The sequence below is a fragment of the Pteropus vampyrus genome, unplaced genomic scaffold (assembly GCF_000151845.1).
Source record: "Pteropus vampyrus isolate Shadow unplaced genomic scaffold, Pvam_2.0 Scaffold3, whole genome shotgun sequence".
Taxonomy (NCBI): Eukaryota; Metazoa; Chordata; class Mammalia; order Chiroptera; family Pteropodidae; genus Pteropus; species Pteropus vampyrus.
The window spans coordinates 17,796,075-17,822,545 of record NW_011888784.1 but is presented as its reverse complement, the minus strand read 5'-3'; the positions used below and the strand labels follow the sequence as shown (position 1 = coordinate 17,822,545).

The window sequence follows — 26,471 nt, the reverse complement described above, 5'->3', positions numbered from 1 at the left end:
AGTGGTACTTAGGAAATAAAGTTACTGTCCTCTCTGGCCAGGCTTTATTTTATTATAGTAGTTAAATTTTAATTATGACGATATCAAATAATTGAAGAAAATATAATTACTTTACTAATCTCTATTGAAAAAAATTGGGAATAAGTGGTACATTTTAGGAAGTTATATCAAAAGGAGAAAAAATGTAAATGCTTTGTTTCTTAAAAGGATAAGCTTCATTCACATGGAATATCTCCTTCCGTCAAAGTGGCAATGAAATGAAGCCTTAGCTTAAACAAACAAACAACTTTCTATGTCTCAACAAGTACATTAGCAGTTACAAATAACTGGGAATGGCACATGGGGTTAGGTAGGTGGGTTGGCTTTCCATCCCCATGGACATTTTGAACAGGACAAAATATCAAGGAATTTTTTGCGTGAACTTCAAATGTTTCCATGGACATTTTGTACAAGACCAAATGTCTGCTAACCAGTGAGGGTAAACTGAAAGAAGAAAAACTACATACATGATATTACCCAATATAACATATTATGAGCTTTGCACATAGCTAATGAAATTTGTTTCACTAGAGTGAAATTAGAATTGAGATGATTCCAGAAGAAGTAGCCAGTAAGGATGACAAAACTATCTAACTAAAGTTGTAATTCAGTAAAAAGGTTTTTTTAGTCCTCAAATTCAATACCATTGCTTCTTCTGAGCACACCTTACAGTGCTGAAAAATTTACTAAGTAAAATTGTTCTAACACTATACAAAATGTTAACTATTTTTGTTTAAGGTGAAAGAATTAGACATGGAAAATGGCACTACAAAATGGCAAACTGTCAGAAGACAAAAGCGGGAGTGGATCAAGTTTGCTGCTGCCTGTCGAGAAGGAGAGGACAACTCCAAGAGGAATCCAATTGCCAGAGTAAGTGATGAAAGAACAGGAGTACCTTGTGCTGATAACAAATGTTTTGCAGGACAGGAAAGCCCTCAAACATTTTGAGGATTTGCAGTCTTCATTACTCCATAGTGTCTTAGGAAGATGGGTGACGTTTAGTCATTTGTTCGTTCTGCTGAGGCACCATTTTGACTATCAGATTCTGGGAGCTGATACAGAGCAGAGGTCCTTGAGTGATCTTAGAAGAGAAATTTAGATATCCAGCATTACTGGGCTTTGTCTGTCCATTTGTCTTCTGCCTATCATCATCTGCATAGTATGGGAAATTTATGATGTTTTAATAGTCTTTTGACTAGCCCTCAAAAATCAAAAGTTTAAAGAATTGATTAACTCTTTCCAAGAAAGTAAGGACAGTGTCAAAAGTTCTCACTAGATTCCTTCATCCAGAAATTAGGAAAGCCTTAAAAGTTATTTCAAATAATGACTATTAATAAGGAAGAAGAATTAAGGAAAGAATGTGTCATAAATTTATCCATGAAGGATAGAATCCACATTAACTGTTTCATTAGCTTCTTCTAGGATTCTTGGCCTTGGGCCACTATTGAGGTCAAGGGTAGTGATCTACCAGAATTCCTTCCTTAAAGCTTTACATTAAAAATATAGTAAGCACTCCAATGGTATTATAGATATAATCTCAGCTCAAGAAAAGAAAATTTATTCTCTCTCAGAAGTTTTCAAATTTTTGGAAAGCTTTTAAATTATTATTGTTTCCATTCAGCTCACAATTACAGTTTTATGTTACCCCACTTATACTGTATATTCTCTTCTTTTTATTTGCATTGGGGGATTTCTTAGATTTTCATCTGTATAAATAAGATCTTTCGATTAGAGTGGAGTTCTCTCAAGTTGTATTTTTAACTGCCTTTACTTAATTGTGGGTATCTGAGCAAAAATCTTAGTATTTTACTGTGTCCTCATCTCCAGTATATCTATTAGATTTTAAAATTTAAACTACTTTTGTTTAAATTTATGAGCCATAGATATAAAACTATTAAAACAAAATTTATATGACAGAATATTTGTTATAAAATCTATTTGGCAGATAAGTGATACAGTAGGACTTGATTTATGAAATTATTGCCAGTCTCTCTAAACACTGTATTTCTCTTCTGATTTCCTTAATGTAAGTTATCTGCCATTTTGATTAAATCTCAAACTCAAGTCTAGGCAGGATACATATTAGTATGATAAAATATTTTTTAAAAATAATAAATTTGTGATTTCTTCTGTCAAACTCTTTCTCTGTATGCAAAGAAAATCAGAGACATGAACAATGTAGTGTTAATAACAAAGCTAGCATCAAGCGTGTATGTGCCGTATGTCAGGCATTGGGGTAGAGTGTATATAGTTACTTCATACAATCCCCACAACAAACCTGAGATGTAAGTGGTATTATCTCATTATAAGCTGGTGTTTGTCAAAGTTAAGTGAATTTTTCAAGGTCACACAGGCCTGTGTCATGGTGCCAGTTTTCAATACAAAGCCTATCTGGCTACAAAGCCATTTCCTTCTCACTCCAGTGCACTGAAGTTTATGATCTACTCTAAACCCAGCCATTTTCCTTGTAGATTCGATCAGACTGTGAGGTGAACCAGAAGATTACATACCGCATCTCTGGGGTGGGAATTGATCGCCCACCTTATGGAGTGTTCGCTATTAATCCTCAGACTGGAGAAATTAACATTACCTCAGTGGTAGACAGAGAGATAACTCCACTTTTCTTGGTAAGTCACAGCAGAGTGTTTCAATTTAGGCATATTATTTTTCTTCTTTTTTAAAAAAAAATATCTCAGGATTAATGCTTACTTTTGCTAAAAACAAATAAAGGGCTTGAACAAATAAAAAGAATATGAAAAGTTTATAGTTCAGGACTCTCTCATGTGTTGCCTATGCATGTTATCAAATGTCTTGAGAACATTTAAATTACTAGACTGTAAAATAGTCTGAATTCATTGGGAAAATTGTTTATTTGTTCATTTCCTTATATATTTTCAAGAATGTTATGTAATTTCTTTTGGTGGAGAAAGACTTTTATTCCAACTTTCCACAGATCTATTGCCGGGCTCTGAACTCACGGGGTGAAGATTTAGAAAGGCCTCTTGAGCTTAGAGTCAAAGTTATGGACATAAATGATAACCCCCCAGTCTTTACACAAAATGTGTACACAGCCAGCATTGAAGAAAACAGCGATGCAAGTAAGTAGAATGATACTCTTTCTCTGCATTATACCACATTTATTTCTCTCAGTCAAAAGCTTTAGGAGATTGAAATACAAATAATTTAAAAATCAGAAATTGTCAAACTTGTATTTTGAAGAAACCCCACAAATTCTAACTTAAAACTGAGCTAGAAAAAATCATGTCTAAAATGCTAAACATCCTCTCGTTGTGGAAGATTCTTATACGTGTGATTTAGTGGGGGCTTAGCACCTTCCTCAGAGATGATTACTGGGCTTGTGGTTAACTTTTTATTGAGTAAACTGAGGTGAAACCATGAATGTGAAAAAGGGCCCTGTTCTGTGCCATTCTTCAAATTCTGGGCTGAACCACACCAGATAGGGAGTGATGAAAGATGCATCTGCAATTGTACTGTCGGGACATAGAGTAGGCTGCCCCAAAATATCCCACATATGGCACACTGATTATTTTGAATTAAAGTTACTTAAAAAACTGCCAGTGCATGAAGAACTCCTCTCTGTCTCTCTCTCTTTCTCTCTCTCTCTCTTTGTGTGTGTGTGTGTGTGTGTGTGTGTGTGTGTGTGTGTGTGTGTGTCCTCTTGAAAACAGGAGATAAATTTCCCATGTTAAAGGTGCCCTTCCTGCACCTGGAAACACCCATATAGCTATAGTTAAGGAATACAAAGCCAAAGAGCCTGTATAAACAAACCTCACTGCATCTTTATTAATTTATTGCCTACGCCCAAATTTTGTTTAGACTTCTCCTTAATGAATACTCAAACCTTGCTCAGATTTCTTTCTAATGACCACTAACTTTTTTCTGTCCTATCAATTCTTCAAAACTTCATTTTTATTTTGTCTAAAAAGTATATAAAATGCTGGCTAGTCTATCATTTCTCAGAACATCACTATGATTCTCCCATGTGCACATATTAAACTGGATTTTTCCTCCTGTTAATCTGGTCTTGTGTCAACTTTATTATTAGCCCAACCATAAGAACTTAAGAAAGGTGTAGGGGGAAATTCCCCTTCCTGACAGCACCCATCAGGTCAATCATGAAAGATAATCACTGGTCTTCACATCTACGAAGCAAGTTACATTACGTCCTCTCACATTTGTTTTTAATTTTTCCTACCCTGCATAATTCCATCTCCACCTCAAATACTCTTCTCTTTTTCCCTCTTTCTATAACTCCTCCTGAACATCTTTCCTGTCTACACTTACACTTCTCCTACATTGCTACTTTCCTGTCTTCTCTCCCTCATTGCCTTCTGCCTCTTTCTTCTCCCACTCCTCTATTTTTCTTATTCCTTTCACCTCTATATGTGCAATTGTGCCTATAAATAAAATTTGGGGAAAGAGAACAGAAAAAAGAAATTACAAGAAAGGCAAATAAGAACGTAAGCTAGAGATAACAACGGAGAGTCAAAGAAAGGAGGATGGAGAAGTCTGGAGGAAAAGAGGAAAGAGACAAATGCTGAAGGAGAGAAAGAAAGACATAACAAAAAGCGGGGGCCAAGAGAGGGTGTCAGGGGAACTCCTTCAAATCCACTAAAATAAGTGATGTTGAAAATAAAAAACACAAAATTTTTAATAACATAGGAAGGGAGGACACAAAGAGGAAAAATGAAGCTTTTGCCTAAGAAAGGTCTCCGAAGTTCGTGTTTCCTCACTAACGTATTTCCGGACAAGCTTGGCGAAGGGAGAGAAGGTGAAATCCACATCCACATCCACTCGGTTGCTGATCAGCAGCCTTGTTAAGCTTCCCCATGTGAGGAGAGTTAACCAGAGGGCCAGAGCATACTTTCATAAACTATGACTTCCATGAAACGTAGCTCTATCTACTCAAGAGGTCCCTGATTCTCTGTGCTAGGATTTGTCACTTTGAAGCCTGGCTAGGAAACACAAAAACATTAGGGACCTACCTGTGGGTTGGTATCCTTGGGGATTAGATTAGAATGCCTGTACTTTGTCACTATGAGTAACTAAGAACGTCTTATATTTCTGCAGATAAATCTTCTCAATAATTATATATGTTTGACTGTTCAGTAAATTACTATTATCCTCCAAGGCAACCAATAATAATTCTCTGCTTTCTGAATGAGTAATAATAAAGAATACAGGTGCTCAATAAATAACTGCCATGTTGAATTTAATTAAGCTATCATCTTCCTTAATAAAGTATTTTAAGATAATTTCACAAGACTGTAGCACAAACAAATTGATAAAGTCAGTTTCTTCAGCTTTATGATAAAGTCTTTTGAACTTTTTTATACATTAAAGATTATTACGTTTGCTGTTAATTCACCATTTAATCATTTAAGGAGTGCAAGTACTTTATAAATGGTAAAGGATTTTATAGAAGCATACCTTTGTTATTTTTGTAATCAGTGGCGCAGCTTGAGTTATGGTAATATATTCTCATGGATAACTAGAAGAGAGAGAATGCAGGAGAAGGCCAATCACTCTTTCTTCTTTTGCCTGATGATTTGCTGAATTGATTCTAACAAGTCTCAAACATTTTCCACCTCTATCTTCATTTATAGACACACTGGTAGTAAAGTTAAGTGCCACAGATGCAGATGAAGACAACCATCTGAATTCTAAAATCGCCTACAAGATTATATCTCAGGAGCCGGCAGGTGCACCAATGTTCATCCTGAACAGGTACACTGGAGAAGTCCGCACGATGTCCAGTTTCCTTGACAGAGAGGTAAAGCCTTCTGTGAATGAATGATAAGAATTCAAGAACACAATTTTGAAAAGACAAAGATGAAATGATCAATGTATGCCTTTCTTCCAATGTAAAGGAGGGAAGAGTCTTACAAATTTTTTCATTTTAATTAAGCAACACAGTATGTATAACCTCCTCGTGAGGGGCTCGGATCGGGATGGAGCTACAGATGGACTCTCTTCCGAGTGTGCCTGTAGAATCAAGGTTTTAGATGTCAACGATAATTTCCCCACCTTGGAGAAAACTTCCGTAAGTTGTTACTCTTCTAATTCTTTTCCATAAGTGTTAATATCCTGTTACATGTATGGATATGCTCACTTTTGCTGTATAAACCTTTGAATTTCTTAACATATAATAATATACCTTAATATTTCGTATTTGCCTTTGAGTCACTAGTGCATGCAAACCTCCCCTGCGAAAGCAACAGACCCTCTCCTCCATACTCTCACATCACAGTAATGTGAAAATTTATTAATCTAACTCCGAGAATCATGTAACAACATTGAAGTATCTTTATATGCCTGATGCTTTTCTAAATTAATTCTAACAGAATCCCAAACATTCTCAACTTCCACTTTCATTTTTAGGCAAAAAGAAGCATAAAATCAAAATCAAATCTCTCGTTTTGGTAAAAATACACACACACACACACACACACACACACACACACGCACACATATTTTACTGGGCCACATGCTCATTTCTTTCTATGTTGTCTGTGGCTGCTTTGATGCTACAGCAGCAGAGAATAGTAGTTGAAACATGAATTCTCTGGCCCACAAAGCCTAATACATTAGCTATCTGGCCCTTTACAGAAAAAGGAGGGAGTAAATTAAGGAAAATTTAAAATAAGCAAGAAAAAATGAAACAAAGTGTCACTTTGACCTTGATTTCATATATAGCACATGAAAATCAGTTCTACTATCTTATAATCATTTTATTCTTAGATTTCTAATCAGACATATGGCATTTAATAATGGTGCAAAAATCATTGGCATAGTTCGTTGCTAGTATTTTAAATGACAATTAAGTATTATTAAATATATTTCCTCTTTTGAAAATTATTTGATTATAAAATTGATCTATGTCATCCAGTACTCAGCAAGCATTGAAGAGAATTGTTTAAATTCAGAACTGATACGATTAAAAGCAATTGATCTCGATGAAGAAGGCACCGATAATTGGTTGGCAAAATATTTAATTCTCTCTGGAAATGATGGAAATTGGTTTGATATTCAAACAGACCCACGAACCAATGAAGGCATTTTGAAAGTCGTCAAGGTACAGTATGGGATCTGCAATATTTTATTTTAAAGAAGTTTTAAAATACTCATAGAAATAGAATCTGCCTACAAAAAGTACCCCATAACAATGAATACTGTTTATATGAACAAGCAAGCATGCACTCTAAGTTAACTTACTGTGTCAGGTTGAGACTTACAGCCCAGCAACACAATATTTATTACCAAGAAAAATAAGAAGGCCATTTTGTTCTCACAGTGCCCAATATCTAGTTGAGAAGTCAAGGATCTCCAAATTAGATAATAACACAAGAATTAAAAACAATAAATAGGAGTATAGGTGTTATATTAAACATAACCAATTGCCAAAATGGGTGAGATAATTATTGAGATAAGAGGAGATCCTTTTATGCTAGATTTGTTTGAGAAGACTTCATGCAGGGAATAAGGTTTAAGCAGGACCTTATAAGCAGCATTGCTAATGTGGGCAATGAAATGAGCACACACATAGGGGGCATGATGAGCAACACTGTGGGGTTGTAGCAGAGTATTCACTAAAGGAAGCAATGAGATGCAAGAACAAAGATGTTGAGTCTGACTTGGTCTTCTGAGAAACTAGACTACAGGGTTTGGCTTTTCCTATAGATTAATTTTTCTTAAGTTACTTTATGCTTTTACCTTATGGGCTGCAATAAAATCTAAAATTACAAATTAGAAACAAAACTACAAACTAATAAGATTCAAATTAACATTGGTATAATAAGGGAAATTATTTTTTTTCAAACAAAATTACCACTACCAATGTAAACAGAACTTACAGCAATGAAAATATATACTACTAGACACACACACGCATTTAGTTTGGCACAGAGTGTGAACTGTGATTATTCAATTCCGTCACTACTTTTCTCTATTCCAGTTACTGTGAAACTTTTTTCAGACAGTATACTAGAAAGCCATTTAGCCTTCATCTAATTCAAATATGTTGTTCACATATTGAGGTCTTTCTCTGTTTTTTTCAAAACTGTCTAAACCAATTAGAGTATTACTACTTTACCATGAAACACAACCACTAGCACTGAAATCATGTGGTATATTAATTTATGAGGTAGTAATCAAATTTATGGAAAAAATCTATTTATGCTTTTTAATATTGTCATTCAAATGAAAACACAAAATTTCAGAGTTCCTTAAGAAAACTGGGGAACTCCAAGGATATACCATGACTTTCCTGTTTGAGAAACATTGCTTTGGACCAGGGGTCAGCAAATGATGGTGCACAGGCCAGATCTGACCTGCCATCTTTTTGCAAATAAAAGTTTATTGGAACAAAGCCACACTCATTCATTTATGTATTTCCTGTGGCTGTTTCCATACTCCTTGGTTGAGTTGAATGCTTGAGATAAAAACTATATATAACTCCAAAACCTATCTGCCCTTAACCAAAAAGTTTGCCAACCTCTACTTATAGACCAAGAAAAGTTTTTGCAATTTTTTTTTAAATAGTAGTATTATGAGCTCAGCTCTAGAAAGATTAAAGTTAAAAAAATAATAATTATTATATTAATCAAGCCCTTAGGTGCTAAGAATCTGATCTAAGGCAATAACAGTAAAAATGGAAATGAGGGATCAGATATAAGAGCTATTGCCAAATGTAATATGGATAGGAAGAGAGAAACAAAAGGTAACTGACCATCTATTCAAATTCTAAATATTTAGTCAAGTCTTTGTTTGTTTGTTTGTTTGTTTGTTTGTTTGTTTGTTTTTATAGAGATCAGAATTTGTTTAACTTTTCATCTTGGTTAAAAATCAAGATCTAGACATGTCATGTAATTCTGACCTGTCTTCTTACCATCTTAATTTTTGACTTCGCATATTATCTTTGTAATATGTAACTGTTTTTCAGTTTGGGTTTGCTTCCCAGAATACTAAAATAATAGTAAGAACTTTGTCCACAAATAACTTGACCTAAATATCTTTCTATCCCTACCACCTAGCCCACTGTCCAGAAGATAGTGGAGACTCAAGATTTTGAGGATGACGTTGTAATGACATTTACCTGAAATTAACAGTGCAAATCTCACCCGAATGGGAGTCACTGAGCTTGACTGCATAATTTTACATAAAATCATAAAAATGAACATGAAAACATTAATAATTCAGGAAATGGTCATCTATGACTTCCATGTCTTCTACGAGAGGCAAAAGTTTTTAAAAGATATATTTATTTTATAGCCAATAAAAACCTATTAGAAATTCAATTTCATGAAAAATAGTCAAGATAGTGTTAGATGTTATGAAGACAAAGTATCTTTTGATAACTTCCCAAGTCTCTTAAAGAGAGCAGAAAAAATATGCTTAAACATCAAAATAATATAGAAAGGCTAATTAAAATGAAATTAAAAACCTTAATATGTATGTTAGCACACAGCCAGAAGAACTATGTATTTAGAGAATGTGTGTAATTTTCCCAGGATTCAGCATTTGGAATGAGGTCACTAATGGCCCTTTGTACCCTCTCCATTTTCACTCAAGCCACCCTCAGTCATGAGCCTTTGACTAAGCTTTCTATAACCCTTTTCTTAGTCTAAGGACATTATAAGTGATTCGATTCAACTCAAATTTATTGAGAATTACTATGTGCTAGGGATATGAAAATAAATGAGACATGGTCCCTGTTCTCAAGAAACTTGTAGTTTAATGAGACAAAATCTTTAAGAAAATTAAAAATCTTTCTGTAAACAATTTCTTTTGGCATTTATTGATAATCGTGTATGAAAATATTAACAAAAAATTTAAATATTTATGTGTGTATATATACACATTAATTTCAACATTCAGAAGAAAAGCAAAATGCAACCCAATTAGAATTCTAACAAAGAAATATCGATTCTCTATTTTTATAATAGTTCTAATTAATGTTTATTTAGCAATCACTAAACACTAACTATTGGGTTATATTGTGTGTATGTATAGCGGCTTTGTGCATAATATCTCATTTAATTATCACAACTCTAGGAAGAAAATATTGTGATTCCTTTTTTATAGAAAGTGAGACAAAATCAAGTGGAAAACTAATTTATCTATGTTCACCCAAGTGGCAAATGACAAAGACAAGATCCAATCACATCCCCCAATTCCAAAGTTATATATAATTGCCACTTTCGTACGTCATCTCTGGCCAGTAAAACAAGTTTTAGAAAAGCAGTGCCTTGAGATATTTTTCCCCACTCTGTTCACCTCTGTAAGTTCCTTCCCAACTGTGTGTGCACTGCTGTGTGTGCCTCAGACACATTTGTACCAGAAAACTTTTTAATTATTGAAAAGCAAAACATACATACCCCAGCAGATATTTGACCATTTCCTTGGTCCCTTAGCATAGAAAAACTGCTCCTTTTGAATGGAGACTTCCAACCCCCTCCCTTAACTCTCTTCATACTTAATTCTAAAACAAATCTGTGTCCCCTCAGAATTAACAGTGTCATATTAAATTAGACCCCTCAAAAAAACTGGATATGAGAATCTTACAGCTTAGCTTCTGTATTAAAATTTACTCCAGCAAAAACTTTCCAGAAGCCAAATCTATTTCTGAAGGCATTCTCTTCATCCCAAGCCCTTCCAGAGGTTCTCTTTAGACCCTGAAGGCTGGTCTCCCACCTTTTCTAACATATACCTGCATATTCTTCGTAAGTGATTATTCTTCAGTTGTCCTTTAAACTGTAGAAACTGAGTCTTTGCAGCCTCTCCATTCTAACTCCAAGCAGAGACTCGGTTGTAAACAGTTTTATTACTCTTTGCACAACCCTGACCTCTGGATACAATCCGAAAACCCTTGACAAAGGCCCCAGTTGCAAAGAATGGATGAGGACTTTCTGCCTTTCCTTTATCTGCCTTTTATCCTCCCTGTTAGAGGGAAGATGAACCCTCAGCCAGTTTCCTGTCCTTGAATTCTGTGAATGTCTATACAACTTTAGAAAATATATTAATATATTATCACCACTCTATTCAACAGGAAGAGAACTATTCTGACGAAAAGCACATATATGTGTCTGCACAAGAAAACCCCAAGAGATTTCTCTACCAGAATAGAGGATCTCAGATTTTTCATTTATTTAAAGACAGCATGCAATTTTAGAAAATAAAAATTGGATTGTAAAAGAGGAATCTCTTCCAGTTGAAAATCCATTTTTTAGTACACAATTCATGTTCGGCTCTGTGCTAGGCATTATGTAGACCAAGGAGGGGAACAGATGTACAAAAGCAATCGAAATCCTAAACCTCAAAGGTTTTAACTGAAATTTAAGTGAGGCATGTTAAGCCAGTTCTTGTGTAGAATATAACTTAAACTTAATAAAATACTTGTGATGTCATAGAATTTCCCTGAAAAGCAGAGATTTATCTCAGAGTCTTTTGCTGGTAGCACTGATATCTTGACCTCTGTTGGTATATGTGTTTATTTCATTCTAAGTTTATTTTTTTAATTTTTCATCAACACCTCATTTGACAAGAAAGATCCTTTTCATTTTAGGATTTTTATATAAGAATTCAAAATTCCAAATGAGAATTTAAAGTCACAGGCCTAAATAACCTAGGCACTTGATTATGCTAAAAGATAAAGGAAATAACATGTCTGAAATACTTCATGCGGTAATAAATAAAATTCTATCAATTCAAAATCTGATATTCATAGCTCCTGGACTTTATTCTAGTGTGTTGATTTCTTATCATGGCTTTTTACTCTAACAAAAGAGAGTCCTTTGGCTGTTTCAGAGTTTTTCACTATCTATCATTTCAGATGCTGGATTATGAACAAGTACCTAATATTCATCTCAGTATTGGAGTTAAAAACCAAGCTGAATTTCACCACTCAGTCGCCTCTCGATTCCGAATGCACTCAACACCTGTGAGAATTCAGGTTATTAATGTGAGAGAAGGACCCATATTTGATCCAAATTCTATGACTTTCAGTATGCGAGAAGGAGTAAGAGGAGATTCCTTATTGAATTATGTGCTTGGCACGTATACAGCTGTAGATTTGGACACAGGAAATCCTGCAACAAATGTCAGGTACTGCAGATATTTTGCTCATGTTAGAACGCTGAAGCAAGGTTCCATCCAGTGTTCACTTATGTAGCATGTGCTAGTGTATGTGGGTTGAAATATTTTTGGAGTTTCTCTTTTCCTGTTCATCTGTCTGTTACAGAAGGCTATTGTGGCACTGATATTTTCTTAGAATTTTAATACTGTTTTAGAGGCTGAAAGAGCTCCAACTAGTTGTAAGGATAATTGTGTCCATGGAGTATCTGTAACACCAGAGCCACCTACAGTTACTCTGTGAGTCTCTTTGATCTTTTGTGGCAGGTTGTACCACCCTGGACCTGGGCTGATTAAGCCTTATTGTAAACAATAAGATATCATAAAAGATGAGTCACAGCTGTGTCCTTAAAACTTGTGCTATCCATAACTTTAGAGCTAATTTCAACCTTCCCCTGAATCTAAGAGAAAATAAAAAGATAATAGAAGCTAAAACAGGTATTTCTGAAATTTGATGAACATGAAGAGCGTTGGAATTAGAAAAACAGAAAGGTAGGAATCAGGGTATCTTACAGGTACACAGACTGTAAAATATTCTAGAAAAAACTATAGTCAAATATGTAAATATTCTTTATATCCTTTCTTTATCTCTCTTTTTTCTTATGCCCAATATTTTTAAGTGAATAGTTTATCAACTTATGAATTATTTTATATTAACAATTTTGATTACTTAATCAGCTAACAAATTAACAGACAACAAAAATTATGAAGTCTGTCAGATAAATTCCTTGGATACTTAAAACTATGCCTGATACAGACATAGTATCAGACCAGATCTTCTTCCAATAAGGTCAAGCACTTTGAATCCATTATATGTCACAAAACTTATATACACAAGCAGAACAGATAATACCACAACTCCTAAAGAATCAACAATAAGGTGCTCTGAAACCAGTATGCCTTAAAACCTAGGAAAACAAAGTGCAAAACATGTGAAAATGAATAATGGATATTCCTTTGATGTTGCTATAATTTAATAAACAGACCTGAAGGAGATTTATACATTTTATTAACAATTATAGTAAGAGCTAGAAGAATAAAAATTCTGAATTTTAAAACTCTGTGTGAACCCGTGCATTAATATGTTCAATCCTGAAATTTTATTAATATATATATTTATAAACCAAGGCAATTATCATCGTAAAGCATGAAAACACCAAATATAAATTTAGCACATTGTATGTGACTTAAAATTCTTCACTTTCATATAAGCAAATGATGAACTTATTTGTTTAAAAACAGATATATCATAGGACATGATGCAGGCAACTGGTTAAAAGTTGATTCAAGGACTGGTGAGATACAATTTTCTAGGGAATTTGATAAGAAGTCAAAATATATTACCAACGGGATGTACACAGCAGAGATCCTGGCTGTAGATGGTAAGAAAATTTATTTTTAATATTTTAATAAAATTATTATTGTTGTGTTAAATATAAATATTATTCTAATATTGATATTAGGTTGACTCAAATAAATATATTATTCAGTGGTGTCAGTAAGACTTTTATAGAGTTCTAAATACCTTAGACCAAGAACTGAATTCAGTACACTTACAACTATAATTTACATTTGTCATAATTTATTTCACCTACTTTCAAAAAAGAATTATATGTGACTTACAGTGTATAGCATAAAAGTTAAAATACATAAATAAAATTCAGTTTCTGTTTATGGCCTCATTTCTTGAGATAATTAATCCAACCTGTAGAGTAGGTTAGGAATGTTTACTTAAAGTTAAGTGCTAGGAGATGTGCACAAAGTTCATCTGTAGATGACTTGCTGGAAAGGCAGTGTCCCAAAGAGTGCAGTTATTTTAGAGTCACTAAAATTGAGCTACAGTGACAGGCCTGTGTGAGTGTTGCTTGATTAGACATGGTGTCCAAAGTAAGATGTTAAGAACCAAGAAGCACAAGGTCATTCCCAATATAAGATCCAAATTAAAAGTTGTAAGGGCAGATGCACTGAAATAACTTGTAATTTAGTTGCTTTTCACGTGGGAAAATCTGTTAAGCCTTCCTCTTGGTGAGTAACAACAGGAATTTGTTTATTTATCAATAGTTAATGATTCTCTGGAGCACTACCTAGGAAACCAGCTACTACAAAACAAAGCAACAGAAAAGGTCAGTAACCAGGAAAGAAGGAAAATAGATGTCCCAGATACATACCTAATAGAAGATAGATATGGCAGGTTTGCATTAAGTTTACATCTGAGCTTTACAGTAGCAAACAAAAAGAGAGATAAATGAGCACAGTAAGATTAAAAAATAAACCTTGGTAATATCCAAGCAGATACAATCTATATACTCTGGTCTTCATCCTGTGAGTGTCAATTTTAATCTGGGTCAGCTATATAAATGATATAATCTTATTCATTATCAGTATTCTAGAAAGCCTGTTCTAAAATGGACTCTAAGCATGTTGATCAGAGCATATGTTTGTATATTGGTTCTATGAGAAAATCTTCAAAAACTGGAATAAAAATTAGTCATTTCAAGTGAATAGAGATACAACAATTATCAAAATGTATTGACAGAAAACTAAAAACAAGGGCCATAGTTTATTCACCTAAGCAGAGTATCTTTGCTGGCACAGAGCCATCCAGATGGTTCAGATAAGTTTGCTCAAAGATGCTGGGCCACCTGCTCTTAATATAGCAAACCAAACTGGGGAGTAAATGCTGTCAGCAATAACTTGAGCTGTGAGTTGCCAGGTCGTAAGAAAGCTCCAGAGTATTAGACACAGAAAACAGTCTATGGGGTAATCCAATGTCTCTCTAATGAAAGTCCAGTGCCGAATCAGTTATAAAAAACATACTGCACAAAACCATGTAAGATGTGGAAAGGCTTCTAGTTTATTACCATTTGATTAACTAAAAGGCTCTAGCATTTAGGTATATAAAAACCCGAGGTTTATTAACTTCTCCAAAAATGACCTGGTAAAATAGCCAAGAGATGAAAGTGATAAAACTAAGACTCTTTGTAAATTAAAAACAAAATAATTCATTATTCATTATAACAGAAAATAAAGTAGAAAAGTGGACTAAAAGCCCAGGCTCCTATCTCTTGGTCCTTCACCCTTTCTTATAAACTATACTAAGCTAAAATTTGTTTCAAAGAAGTTAGGGGAAAAAAAATCAAATATTTTTATATTTGTGTTCGGAAATGCTTTTTCAGAGAGAAATGTCATCTAATGAATGGAATTTAGATAAATGGTGAAAATAAAAAGAACAGATACACAAACAACTATTTAATTTCAATTGTGGTCATTTCAACACCTCAAGAATCAGTAAGCATCCTGAATGGAAGGCTCTAAGTTCATGTGGGGATCTCATTTATGAAGGCAGGGTGGGAATAGAAAGCAGTAAACCTTCTCTGAGGAAAGATATTAATTTTGCATCTTAGGATGTGTAAGATTTAGCAAAATGAAATGAGGGTGAAAAACATTTTAGGAAGAGTAAATAGAATAAACGGGTGTCTTGAGTTAGGAAGAAATTTGTTCAAAGAACTAAAAAGAAGCCAGTGTGGCTGGAAGGTAGCAAGCAAAGGCAAGGGTGACTTCAAGTTGTTGAAGTAGGCAGGAACCTATCATGTGCCATCTCACGAGTCATTCATACCGTTCCTGCATACTGTGGCATCATCATGGGATATGAGGTTGAATTTTCTCCCTGATACAATTTACCCCAACATCCATGATGCCTTGTTGTTTCAGATGGCTCTGGGAAAACGGCTACAGGAACCATATGTATCGAAGTCCCTGATGTCAATGATTATTGCCCTGTCATTTTTGCTGAAAGTGAAACCATCTGCATTGCCTCTCCATCGATCCTTATCTCTGCGAGAGACGTTAATCATCATTCTTATGGGTCTCCCTTTACCTTCTGTGTTGTTGATCAACCACCAGGGACAGCTGACTTATGGGATATCAAATCAATAAATGGTAAGTGGAATGCAAACTTGCTCATCCTTTAAAGACCAAAAGCAAAAACAATTACAAAATAATTGGTCGAGTCATGTAATAATATTTTCCATCTGTTTCCATGATTTTGTCCATATTCATATTAAATGAAAAAGACAATCTTTCATATACACACTTAGGATATTTAGGAAATTTTTGAACTGAAATAAAAGTAAAAATCTTTTATCAATACCACATTTACAAATAGTAGTATATAAATATCAGTTTGTCCATCATTATATAGAGGTGGGGTGCTACATCAATATTTGATCAGTTTGAAATAAACAGAACCCTAACAAACTCATCAGATGTCATAATTTCCTATCTCAAATTATTTCAGGCAAGCCACTTAAATGTTTCTGAAACTCAGGTATCCCATAGATACACTTAGACATTTTCTACTCACTTAAGACCATATAAGATCTACCCACTAAGTTTTTATAAAGAGCTATGAGTTCAGACTTATTTGTAAAGGTAAAAAGTTCAATTCGATTTGCCCAGTATTGGAAGAACAATCAGGCAAACTGTGATACATATTGTTAAGACGTAGTACTATGCAGCATTAAAATTAGAATTGTGTGAAGCATTTAGATACAAAGGAATTCATAAACTAAAGCATATAAAGTATAAATATCCCAGAGTAGTATGTGTATTTGTGCTAACTCTTGCTATAAGTATAAAAATGAAAGCCTGACACTGATAAAAACTGAAAGTACATTTCAGGCAACATAACATTTAACATACTCTGGGTTCTTTTTCCTGACATGTTAAATGTGTAATAGAAAACGAAATGCTGTGAGAGGATCTCATTTGGGCTAAGATAGCTCCTTAATCTTACATTCATTTGGGGAAATAGGAAAGACTTTGGGGGGCAGAGGGGTGGAATGGGGGTCGTGCTGCAGAGCCCAAGGTGAGAGGACATACTTCCCACTTTTCAGAGGCCACCAAGCTTTTCCATTGTCAGGAAGGAGAAATCACGAGATAATGCTAGAAAAAAATGCCACCACTAAGGACTTAGTCAAATTTAAGCAAACTGTTCTCACCATAAAACCTTTTAGCTCTTTCCCACAAAACCATTTTAATATTTTAAAAAGCCAAGCATATTAAAGCAATTCTATTAAAATCCAAACAACTCTGAATTCTCCTTCCTCTGTAAAATCCAATATCCCATTCTTAAATAATAATTGCTAGCTACTTTTTCTTCATTCAAGTCCTAGATATTATGAGTAAAAATGTAAGAAAAAATGTTCAACACAGAGGATGGTAAAGGTGTTCAAATGACCTTATAACTTTGCCAGTAAAATATACAATGATACTAGAATAATATTCCTAGAGCCCTGTTTCAATGTTAGTATTGAAAAACAAAATAAACTTTCACCTAACATGCTGTGGCATTGCTTAATTCAGTTCTTACTTTGTGCCCAGGTTACGTTTTGGTAGACATAGTTGGTTAATCATATTCCTAACTGAAAGTAATGAACCATAATAATAATTGAGTTATGGATTAATCAATTACTATATATGATTTAAGTATAAATTTTATCATCTCTAAATCTTTCTTGGTTTGATAAATTTCCACCAATGTTTTAAGCAATAGTTTCTATAAAAATTGACAGGCAATGATAGTACGAAGAATTTTTAAATAATAGTTATTGGAATAATTGTAAATGAAAGGGCAGTAATTTTGAATGAGATGAACAATAGTCCTACAGAGGATTTCGTAAAGCATACTCCTAAATAGAAGACTTCCAGTGTTTCCTTTCAACTCAATACTATTCATTCATCGTACAAAGATTTATTGAGTGCATATTATAGGCCAAGTATTGTTACTCTGGAAATAAGCAACAGGGTCCCAGCCTTCTTTATAGAAATAACAATCCAGCAGGAAGAAGTCTCAAACAATTCATTATAAATGTTTAAAAAAAGTACAGGGAGCTCTACAACTAAGGGAACATAAAAATATATATATCAGGCCTTAAGTTAGTCTTGAGTATTAGGAAAGACTACCCCCAAGCCATTTTAATTTATTTTTTCTTTCTTTCTTCCTTTGCAGCTACCTCTGCGATCCTGACGGCTGAGCAGCCTCTATTAGCCAGGACTTACCAAGTCCCAGTCCTAGTGAAGGACAGCTACAACAGAGCATGTGAATTGCCACAGATGGTGCAGTTAGAGGCCTGTGATTGTGACACCAACCACATGTGCTTATATTCTAGTACCACAGGCATCTACACTGGGGCCAGCAGCTCAGTTACCAACGACATATATGGGCCTGTCCCTAATGACCGGATAGAGCGTTCAAATGTGGGTCTCGGACCTGCAGGGATTGGCATGATCATTCTAGGCCTCTTACTACTGCTTTGTGAGTACTGGATTAAATCCTTCTTTTCAACAGTTCTTCAAAATAAGATTGATAACAAGCTCACTGGATGGCTATGTTCATTTGGCCATTTCATTTTGGTATCTACAGCAACTTCTGTGGAAATTAGGAAATAAACAGTGGGACTGATAAGGGCAAGTACTTGTTCAATAATGATAACTAAAAAGGTCTAGGGTTAGTGAAGTTCATTAAGACAGGAAACACATTCAAATCTCTAAGTATAATACAGCAAAGTATAAGGTAAATCTTAATGAAAATTTTAAGAGTAGAGAAGCAGAAGCAGTTAAGTCCAGGTGGGAAGGCTGGGGAAGTCTTTAAGGTGGATGTGGCTTTGAGCTTGGCCCTAAAAAGCTAAGGATTTTCTTAGAAGGGGTATCTGCGTAGGAGTGTCTGAAAAGCAATCTAGGATAAGGGAACAATACAAACAGTGGGAGAGGGATGGAAGGGCATAGCACACGCAGGAGGTGGAGGCTGGAAGCCATCCCGCAGGAACGTTCCCTACAGGTCAAACATTCATAGACAGCGAGAAGTCAGTGAGGACTTGTAAGATCAGGTAACCTGATCACTTTGGTGTGGTGGGAAGCAGGGACAAGAGCCTAAAGAAGAGAATCAGCCTTTGGGCTCTGGATGCACGTCTAAACTAGGACCATGGTCATAGAAATAGCAAAGCCCCTAGCAAAAAATTTCAAAAAGTGTCCTCCTCTCCCTATACTGTTTTTTAAAACATATTCCACAGAGGAGAAATTCGTCATACATTTTGGATTACTTAGATTTTGTGGAGATCAAAAATTGGATTCTAAAATTAAAGATGACTAAATTCTTCAAACTATATTATTAATATGTTTTAATGCATTATCGCTTTGAGGTATTAAAAATAACAACTGACTTTAGAGCAGGCTTTCTTTTTAAAACAATCCTGTTTTTCAAGGCTATCCATAGATCATAAGTAAATCTCATAACAATATTAGAGACATTTTCCCAGAACATGACTCTACAGTAACTGAGTAGAGGCATCCGCTTATATTTAAGCTTTATTTAGAGGTCTTTAAAAATCACTCATGCTCAAACAGGCGTACTCAAGACAAGACCCAAGTTTCAGCATGTTTAAGTTCCCTGATGAAGCTAATATGCAGTTTAGAGATTAAAACCCAGAATCAGGTACCATATCTAGCAGGCTAGCACTTTTCGTGAACCAGGCAAAGAAAGCATGAGAGTTGTTGAATTGATTGTGAGATCGGAGGGGAATACCTCTGTAGACAAAGTCACTTGTTTTCAATGGAGAAGCCCAGAATCTGTTACAGGGGGAGGGGCAAGGTGATGGTAGGGAGAGACATCTAGCCCAAACCTTATTCCCAAAGGGCCTCAAATTAAGACTTTCGATGTTAGCTCAAATTATGCATACAGTAATTATATTTGGTATAATTATATTTGGTGTGGTGGGACAGAGCTCATAACTATGATGGTGCATGACCTAGCACATGTCTAAATTCACAGAAACATAGTGTCAGTGAAGCAGTTGCCTACAGGCTATCAATTCTAGTCCTTTCCAGAAGGCCCTCTGGAAACATGTAACTTGACCTTTCACTGTTCATGGTACAGATGGTAAAATTGCCAAGTTATCTATTTTAATTTAGCAGCTTTGATATACTCTTTTGTACTTCTAATTAACCCATTTGCTAAAATGCACATTATGCTAGGAAATTAGAGAAGTATAAAAAGCAAGTAGAATGGACCTAAAGAACTAAACAGTGTTTTCTAAAATCTTTGAAAACGTAAGAAGTGTCTGTATTTATGGACTAAAATGTAGAATTGTTCCATTATATTTTGTAGACAAAATCTTAATAAATGTAGATAGCTCAATTAAATTTAGTGGGTGATATTTGATTGATTTATTATAAATGTAAATATAGTAAGGGTTGAAGCAGGGTCCTATCTCTAGGTTCTATAATGAATCCTGTATCCAATTCTCTTGTTAACATGTACTGATTATGTGTTTAACTTATATGTGTGTATATGGTGTTTGGTCACATGGGTTTGTATATATTGGATTCTATGTGTGTATGAAAATACATATACACATACACACGCACAGATGGTGTAAGTGCACATATATACATACCCAGGTACCTGCCTATATACACATGTCTATGGAGGTAAATACATATTTATTCATGAGTGTACACACATCTACATAGGCTTACAAATATATATATATATATACAGATGATTATATGTGAATATAATATACATATGTAAATCTGCATGCGTGTAGATGGGGGACCAGGAATCAGAAAATTTGATTTCAATCCTGGATCTGCCATCAACCAGTCCAGGAATCTTAGACTAGAGGAAACAAAGGACTTTACTATCCTAATCTATCAGTAAAGAACCCAGATTACATGATCTCAGACTCCCTTCATTCTAGCTCTAAAAGTCTATGTGATTTGGTGGTTTTGTATTTATATACATGGATGTGCATACTCAGTCCTTTAGGGAAAAACTGATACTTTTTTACATTTGCATTTATCCCTTTGGTTCTAAATATAATGCCACATTTTCCCCAGAATGATACATTCAATGACTTCCTAAACTGAGCAGTATGTGTTAACTCTTCCTCTTCACTTTCTTGGCCAGTGGCACCACTCTTGTTGCTCATATGTTGCTGCTGCAAACGAAGACAGCCAGAAGGCTTGGGGACAAGGTTTGCTCCTGTGCCAGAAGGGGGAGAAGGAGTGATGCAGTCTTGGGGAATAGAAGGGGCTCATCCCGAGGACCAGGTGAGTGGATTGTCACTTTCCAGAGAATCATGGGGTTTTGATGGAAATCGAGCATGTCTTGACAATTACGCAGCACACAAAAATAAAAGATGTCAATTTCAAAATGTTTAACATAAAGCATTTATTTTAAACATTTTTTTTTTCTTTTCAGGATGTGTCAAATATATGTGTACCAATGACAGCCTCTAATACCCAGGATCGCATGGATTCCTCTGGTCAGTGGACACCAGAATCTGTCTTTCTATTTAAAATCTGCAAAATTATTCAACCAGATAAACCTCATGTATAAGTACCTTATAGAAAAACAGCACATCTGTCAATCTCCTTGCATGATAGTATAATGAGAGAGAAAGATACATGTTTAAACTGGCCACTTTATTTTTCTGTCTTAAACTACAGACAAGGAATTACCACGTAGCAATTAAAATGGCAAACTGTCTCAACTCTGCCTCCTACTAATAATAAGTCCCTAGGGAAGGCACTTAACCTCTCTGGGCCTCAATTTTCTCATTATAACTGAGCTTCAAGAAATGAATGCGTGTGTGCGTATAATATATATTATGTAGAGTATACATTATATATGCATGATACATTACATGTGACATATATATGTATATATGTATGTTTGTATAACAAAATGTACATTAGAATAGTGGCTGGCAAAGAGTAAGTGCTACTGTAGCCATTATTTGTAATAGAAGCTGTTAAAACACAAAAACAAAAACAAAACAAAACAAAAATCAGCAAATATGTTCTTTTAATAATACAATAATAAACTTTTCTTAAATTCCCACATGAATTTACCTCACCAATCTTACACTCTCCTAATTTATGAGGCCCACACACACCTGAGTCTACTGAAAAATACCCAGCTATTGGGCAATGATTGACAAAGTAGAGAAGTTGCCCAGTTCTAGAGCAGACAGGAGATTTCTTAGAGATGGTTCCTTAATATCCCAAGCCACACTCTGGATACAAAGAGCCTAAGGAGACTGAACACTCCTCTGAAAGCCAGCGCTCCACCCAGCACCAGGGTCAATGAGGACTGTGAGTTTCAGTTTCCGCAAACACATCACTGGCCTTGCTTTAGAAGACTCTGGAGTGGGTGCAAGCCATCACTGGAAGGAACTGGTGCAGGCACGGAGGTCCTACTCCTCTTGGCTAGTTCTACGCGTTTACGTCCATAGGCAAAGTTTGTGTGAATTTGAGAAAGCCAAGTTCTGATAGCTGGCTCCCTCTGTACCACTTACTTACTTAGATTTTATCAGTAAGCCTAGAAATTATGGGTGTAATTCACATCTCTCCTTGCCTGGTGTTCCAGCCCCTACTTACTGTTTTGTGGTGGTGGTGGTGCATGGCAGAGAGAAGCTAACAGTGGTTTACATGGATAAACAACGCAGACAACTCAAGCACTGTTATGTGAACACCCTCTTCTTACAGAAATCTACACTAACACCTACGCAGGCGGAGGAACAGTTGAAGGGGGTGTATCGGGAGTGGAACTCAACACAGGTCTTGGGACTGCTGCTGGCCTGGCAGCTGGAGGAGCAGTGGGAACACTGAGGAGGAGAAGTTCAACGCTAGGAACTCAGAGGGAATACGCAGACACTGGAACGAACATGGCTTTCTTGGACAGCTATTTCTCTGAGGTAATTCCCCTGCACAGTTACACATAAAATAGTCCTGAGGCTGAATAATAATAATAACAATGACAGTAGGTTCTTCTGAAATACATTTGATTATTCTTAACCCTATCCTAATACATAATAAAAAATATTTCACTTCTCCCTGAAATACAGAAAGCCAATTTGTCAAAGCAGTTCATATTCGATTGACATAACACACCTTTATAAAAAGGCTAGCATCTCTCATCATTCTCCACTGCCCTTTTTCCATTTTTCTGTCTTCTGTTTCCTTATGGTTTTCCCACTGTTTCTCATAGCAACCGCAAAGCAGGAGATGAGCAAAAAATATATATATACGCTTTTATGTCCTTTCTTTATGATGTCCTTCTTGCTCTGCAAGGGCCTTCGATAAAAAGGAGAAAAAATAAATCAAAAGCCAAAATTGAGGAAGGAAGACAGTGGTAACTCAGAAACAAATTGCATGCCTTAGTGATAAATCAGGGCCTAGACCACCCATCTCCTAATCCCTCTCCAGTGCCCTATCTACTAAATGGATGAGTAGAGATCCGGGGCTACTGCATTCCAAACAGGAAAGCTCCATAGGCGTTGGGTTGGCCTAACAGGGTAGCATAAACAGTAAATAAATCCTCTTGAGAATCCTATTTAGTATGTTTATTTCGCTTAATTAGCAGCCCATTTTATCTTGTATTTCAATGAGCCTGTTTTACTCCCCATATGATAATACATGAATTTCACAACTACTCTTAACAAAAAATGCTAAGGATGTTGTTGCAATTGTAAGCTACATCTTAAAATGGGTAGTTACAAATACCATTGAAGACTGTGCATGAATATAATCGATTATTTAAATGAGTGATCAGTACTACAGTGTACATTCCACAAATGGAAACAAATTATACCTGTGTCATAAAAATGTCATAGAAATGGTATTTAACAATTCATAAAAATCACACTAATATTAAAGAAGCTTTGCCATTAATGTCAAAATTACACTGGACATTTTTTTCTATGGTTACATTTAGAAAGATAGCAAAGAATCAGTGCTTTTCTCGGTTCATTCCATAAAATCTTCTTAGGTCAGATGCCTCTAAAACATTGATTATTTTAAGAGAAAAAAACTTCTAATTTCCTACTTTTCTTCTAATTTTAGAAAGCGTATGTTTATGCAGATGAAGATGAAGGTCGACCAGCAAATGACTGCTTGCTCATTTATGACCATGAGGGAGTGGGGTCTCCTGTGGGTTCAATTGGTTGTTGCAGTTGGATTGTTGAGGATTTAGATGAAAGCTGCATGGAAACTTTAGATCCAAAATTTAGAACTCTTGCTGAAATCTGCTTAGACACAGAAATTGAACCATTTCCTTCACACCAGGCCTGTATCCCTATCAGTACTGACCTCCCTTTGCTTGGGCCTAACTACTTTGTTAATGAATCTTCAGGAATGACTCTCTCAGAGGCTGAATTCCAGGCAGAAATGGCAATACCTGAACCCATGATACACGGAGATATTGTAGTGACTGAGACTTACACGACTGCTGATCAATGTATGCAACCCACTACAATTGTTTTTGATCCTCAGCTTGCACCCAATGTTGTAGTAACAGAAACGGTAATGACACCTGTCTATGATATTCAGGGGAATATTTGTGTACCTGCTGAGTTAGCCAATGCACAAAATGTAATCTATACTGAGAGAGTACTGTCTAGTCCTGGTGTGCCTGACTTGAGGAATAGCAGCATGACTGATGGTGGTGTGGGACCTGTGATGAGTGGCAGTATTTTGGTAGGGCCAGAAATTCAAGTGACACAAATGATGAGTCCAGACATTCACATAAGCCAAACCATTGGTTCCACATCCCCAATGACATCTCGACACAGAGTAACACGGTATAGTAACATACATTACTCCCAACAGTAAGTGCTTTATGGTCAGTATTCCAATAGAGACCTTACACCTTGTAATCTCCAACAGATCCATCAAAAGTATATAATGTACTATATTCAACATTTTAATAGTCAACAAATATTCAAATTTTCTGAGTTTAGTGCCATTCCTTGATTATCATTTTTAGGATAAATATAGCTAAGCACTTTAAATATGCCTTTCCAAATTCTTTCTGATTTTCAATTATGTGCCAAAAAACTTAAAGAAAATGTGTTACATTATTTGATGCTGTCTAATAAATAGCACATAACTCATAAGGAGATTTTTAGAGGTCTCAGAGGTCAGGCCTGTGGAACTGGTCATGTCAACCAAGATATCCTTGTTCTTGGAGGTTGCAAAAGAAGTCACATCTGCATTTATCAGTCATATGTATCTTTAGAGAACTATTTCTATTAAATATTTTTAATTGAAAAGTGAATAAAATGTACATTCCTGAAAGGAAATTTAAAAGGAAGATGGAGCATCTATTAATAGAGATATGAAGTCATTTGTCTTTTCTAACAGTTTCTCAAGATATGCAATGTAACACAGGGAGTTTGCCAGCTGAATGAATCATTGAAAATGGTTCATCAAAAGGCATCATATATATGTATAGATATACCTCTATACACATATACATAAATAAATATTGATTTATTTTGTTGCACTTTATTGATTTATATGAACTGTAAGTTAATTTAGAATAACAAAAAAATATAACAACACTACAGTAGGAACAGTTCTTAAGGAAAGTAGTAGAGTTTTTCTGCTTTACAGAGAATTTTTTTCCCACTCTTGCTACTTATGTCAGAAAACCATATGGAATATGGTTTAATGTTCCATTGACCTGAGTCATAGAGTTTTTATTTGGTAACCAGATAGTCTCCAAAAGCACCTCTAGAAGTATGTATATATTCAACAATATTTACTTAGAAGCTATTATGTGTCGAGTACTGGTCTTGGCTCTGTGAATAGATAGATGAAAAAGACAGACATGATTCCTGTCTTCATAGAACTTCTAATTCATATCTAGACTTAAAAAAACTCTGGGATACAGCTTTGAACTCTTACCAAGAATAATTAACAAAATATTTCAGTCTATTACCAAGTTGTGTTTTTTCTTTTAACAATACTACTTATATTGAATGAATAAAGTGGAAACATATGCACAGATTGCTTATTTTTAGTAGGCATAAAGTTGGCTTAAGAAAAAAATTCTGAGTTAGTTTTATCTAATTATATAAATTATGTAAACTATATAGTAATAACTATAATGTGACTAATAAGGTAATGCAAATGAAATAAACTTATTTTCAGGGATTATTCCTTTTGAAAGGATATAATTACAGTGCTTCTTGCTTAATTTTGTTCGTTTATATATAAAACTATTGTAGAATTTAGGACATCTCACATATTCTCTTACCCAATTCTCTCATTTTACAGAAAAGGAATCTAGAACTAGAGATGTTAAATGACCACAACCAGCCAATTATAGTACAAAACTTGACCTCATTCCTCAGGTATTCTGGCCAGTGTGCTTTTCAACATTATAACTTCATCAGACATGAAGAGGATCCAGTTTAGCCTGTTACATGGTCTTT

The 26,471-nt window shown here is 35.1% G+C and overlaps 1 protein-coding gene across 1 annotated transcript in view; it reads left to right on the top strand.

The window, feature by feature from the left end:
• Positions 1-24,864, top strand: part of DSG4 (desmoglein 4) — a 42,598-nt gene extending 17,734 nt beyond the window's left edge. The window contains exons 3-16 of the mRNA XM_011361985.2: positions 778-909; positions 2,511-2,666; positions 2,993-3,137; positions 5,667-5,833; positions 5,969-6,103; positions 6,950-7,135; positions 11,891-12,162; positions 13,432-13,571; positions 15,901-16,128; positions 18,200-18,505; positions 21,158-21,300; positions 21,452-21,515; positions 22,741-22,949; positions 24,097-24,864. Of these exons, the coding sequence (XP_011360287.2) occupies positions 778-909; positions 2,511-2,666; positions 2,993-3,137; positions 5,667-5,833; positions 5,969-6,103; positions 6,950-7,135; positions 11,891-12,162; positions 13,432-13,571; positions 15,901-16,128; positions 18,200-18,505; positions 21,158-21,300; positions 21,452-21,515; positions 22,741-22,949; positions 24,097-24,864 (3,051 nt within the window). The remainder of the gene's footprint in view (positions 1-777; positions 910-2,510; positions 2,667-2,992; positions 3,138-5,666; positions 5,834-5,968; positions 6,104-6,949; positions 7,136-11,890; positions 12,163-13,431; positions 13,572-15,900; positions 16,129-18,199; positions 18,506-21,157; positions 21,301-21,451; positions 21,516-22,740; positions 22,950-24,096) is intronic.
• The last annotated feature ends 1,607 nt before the right edge of the window (positions 24,865-26,471 follow it).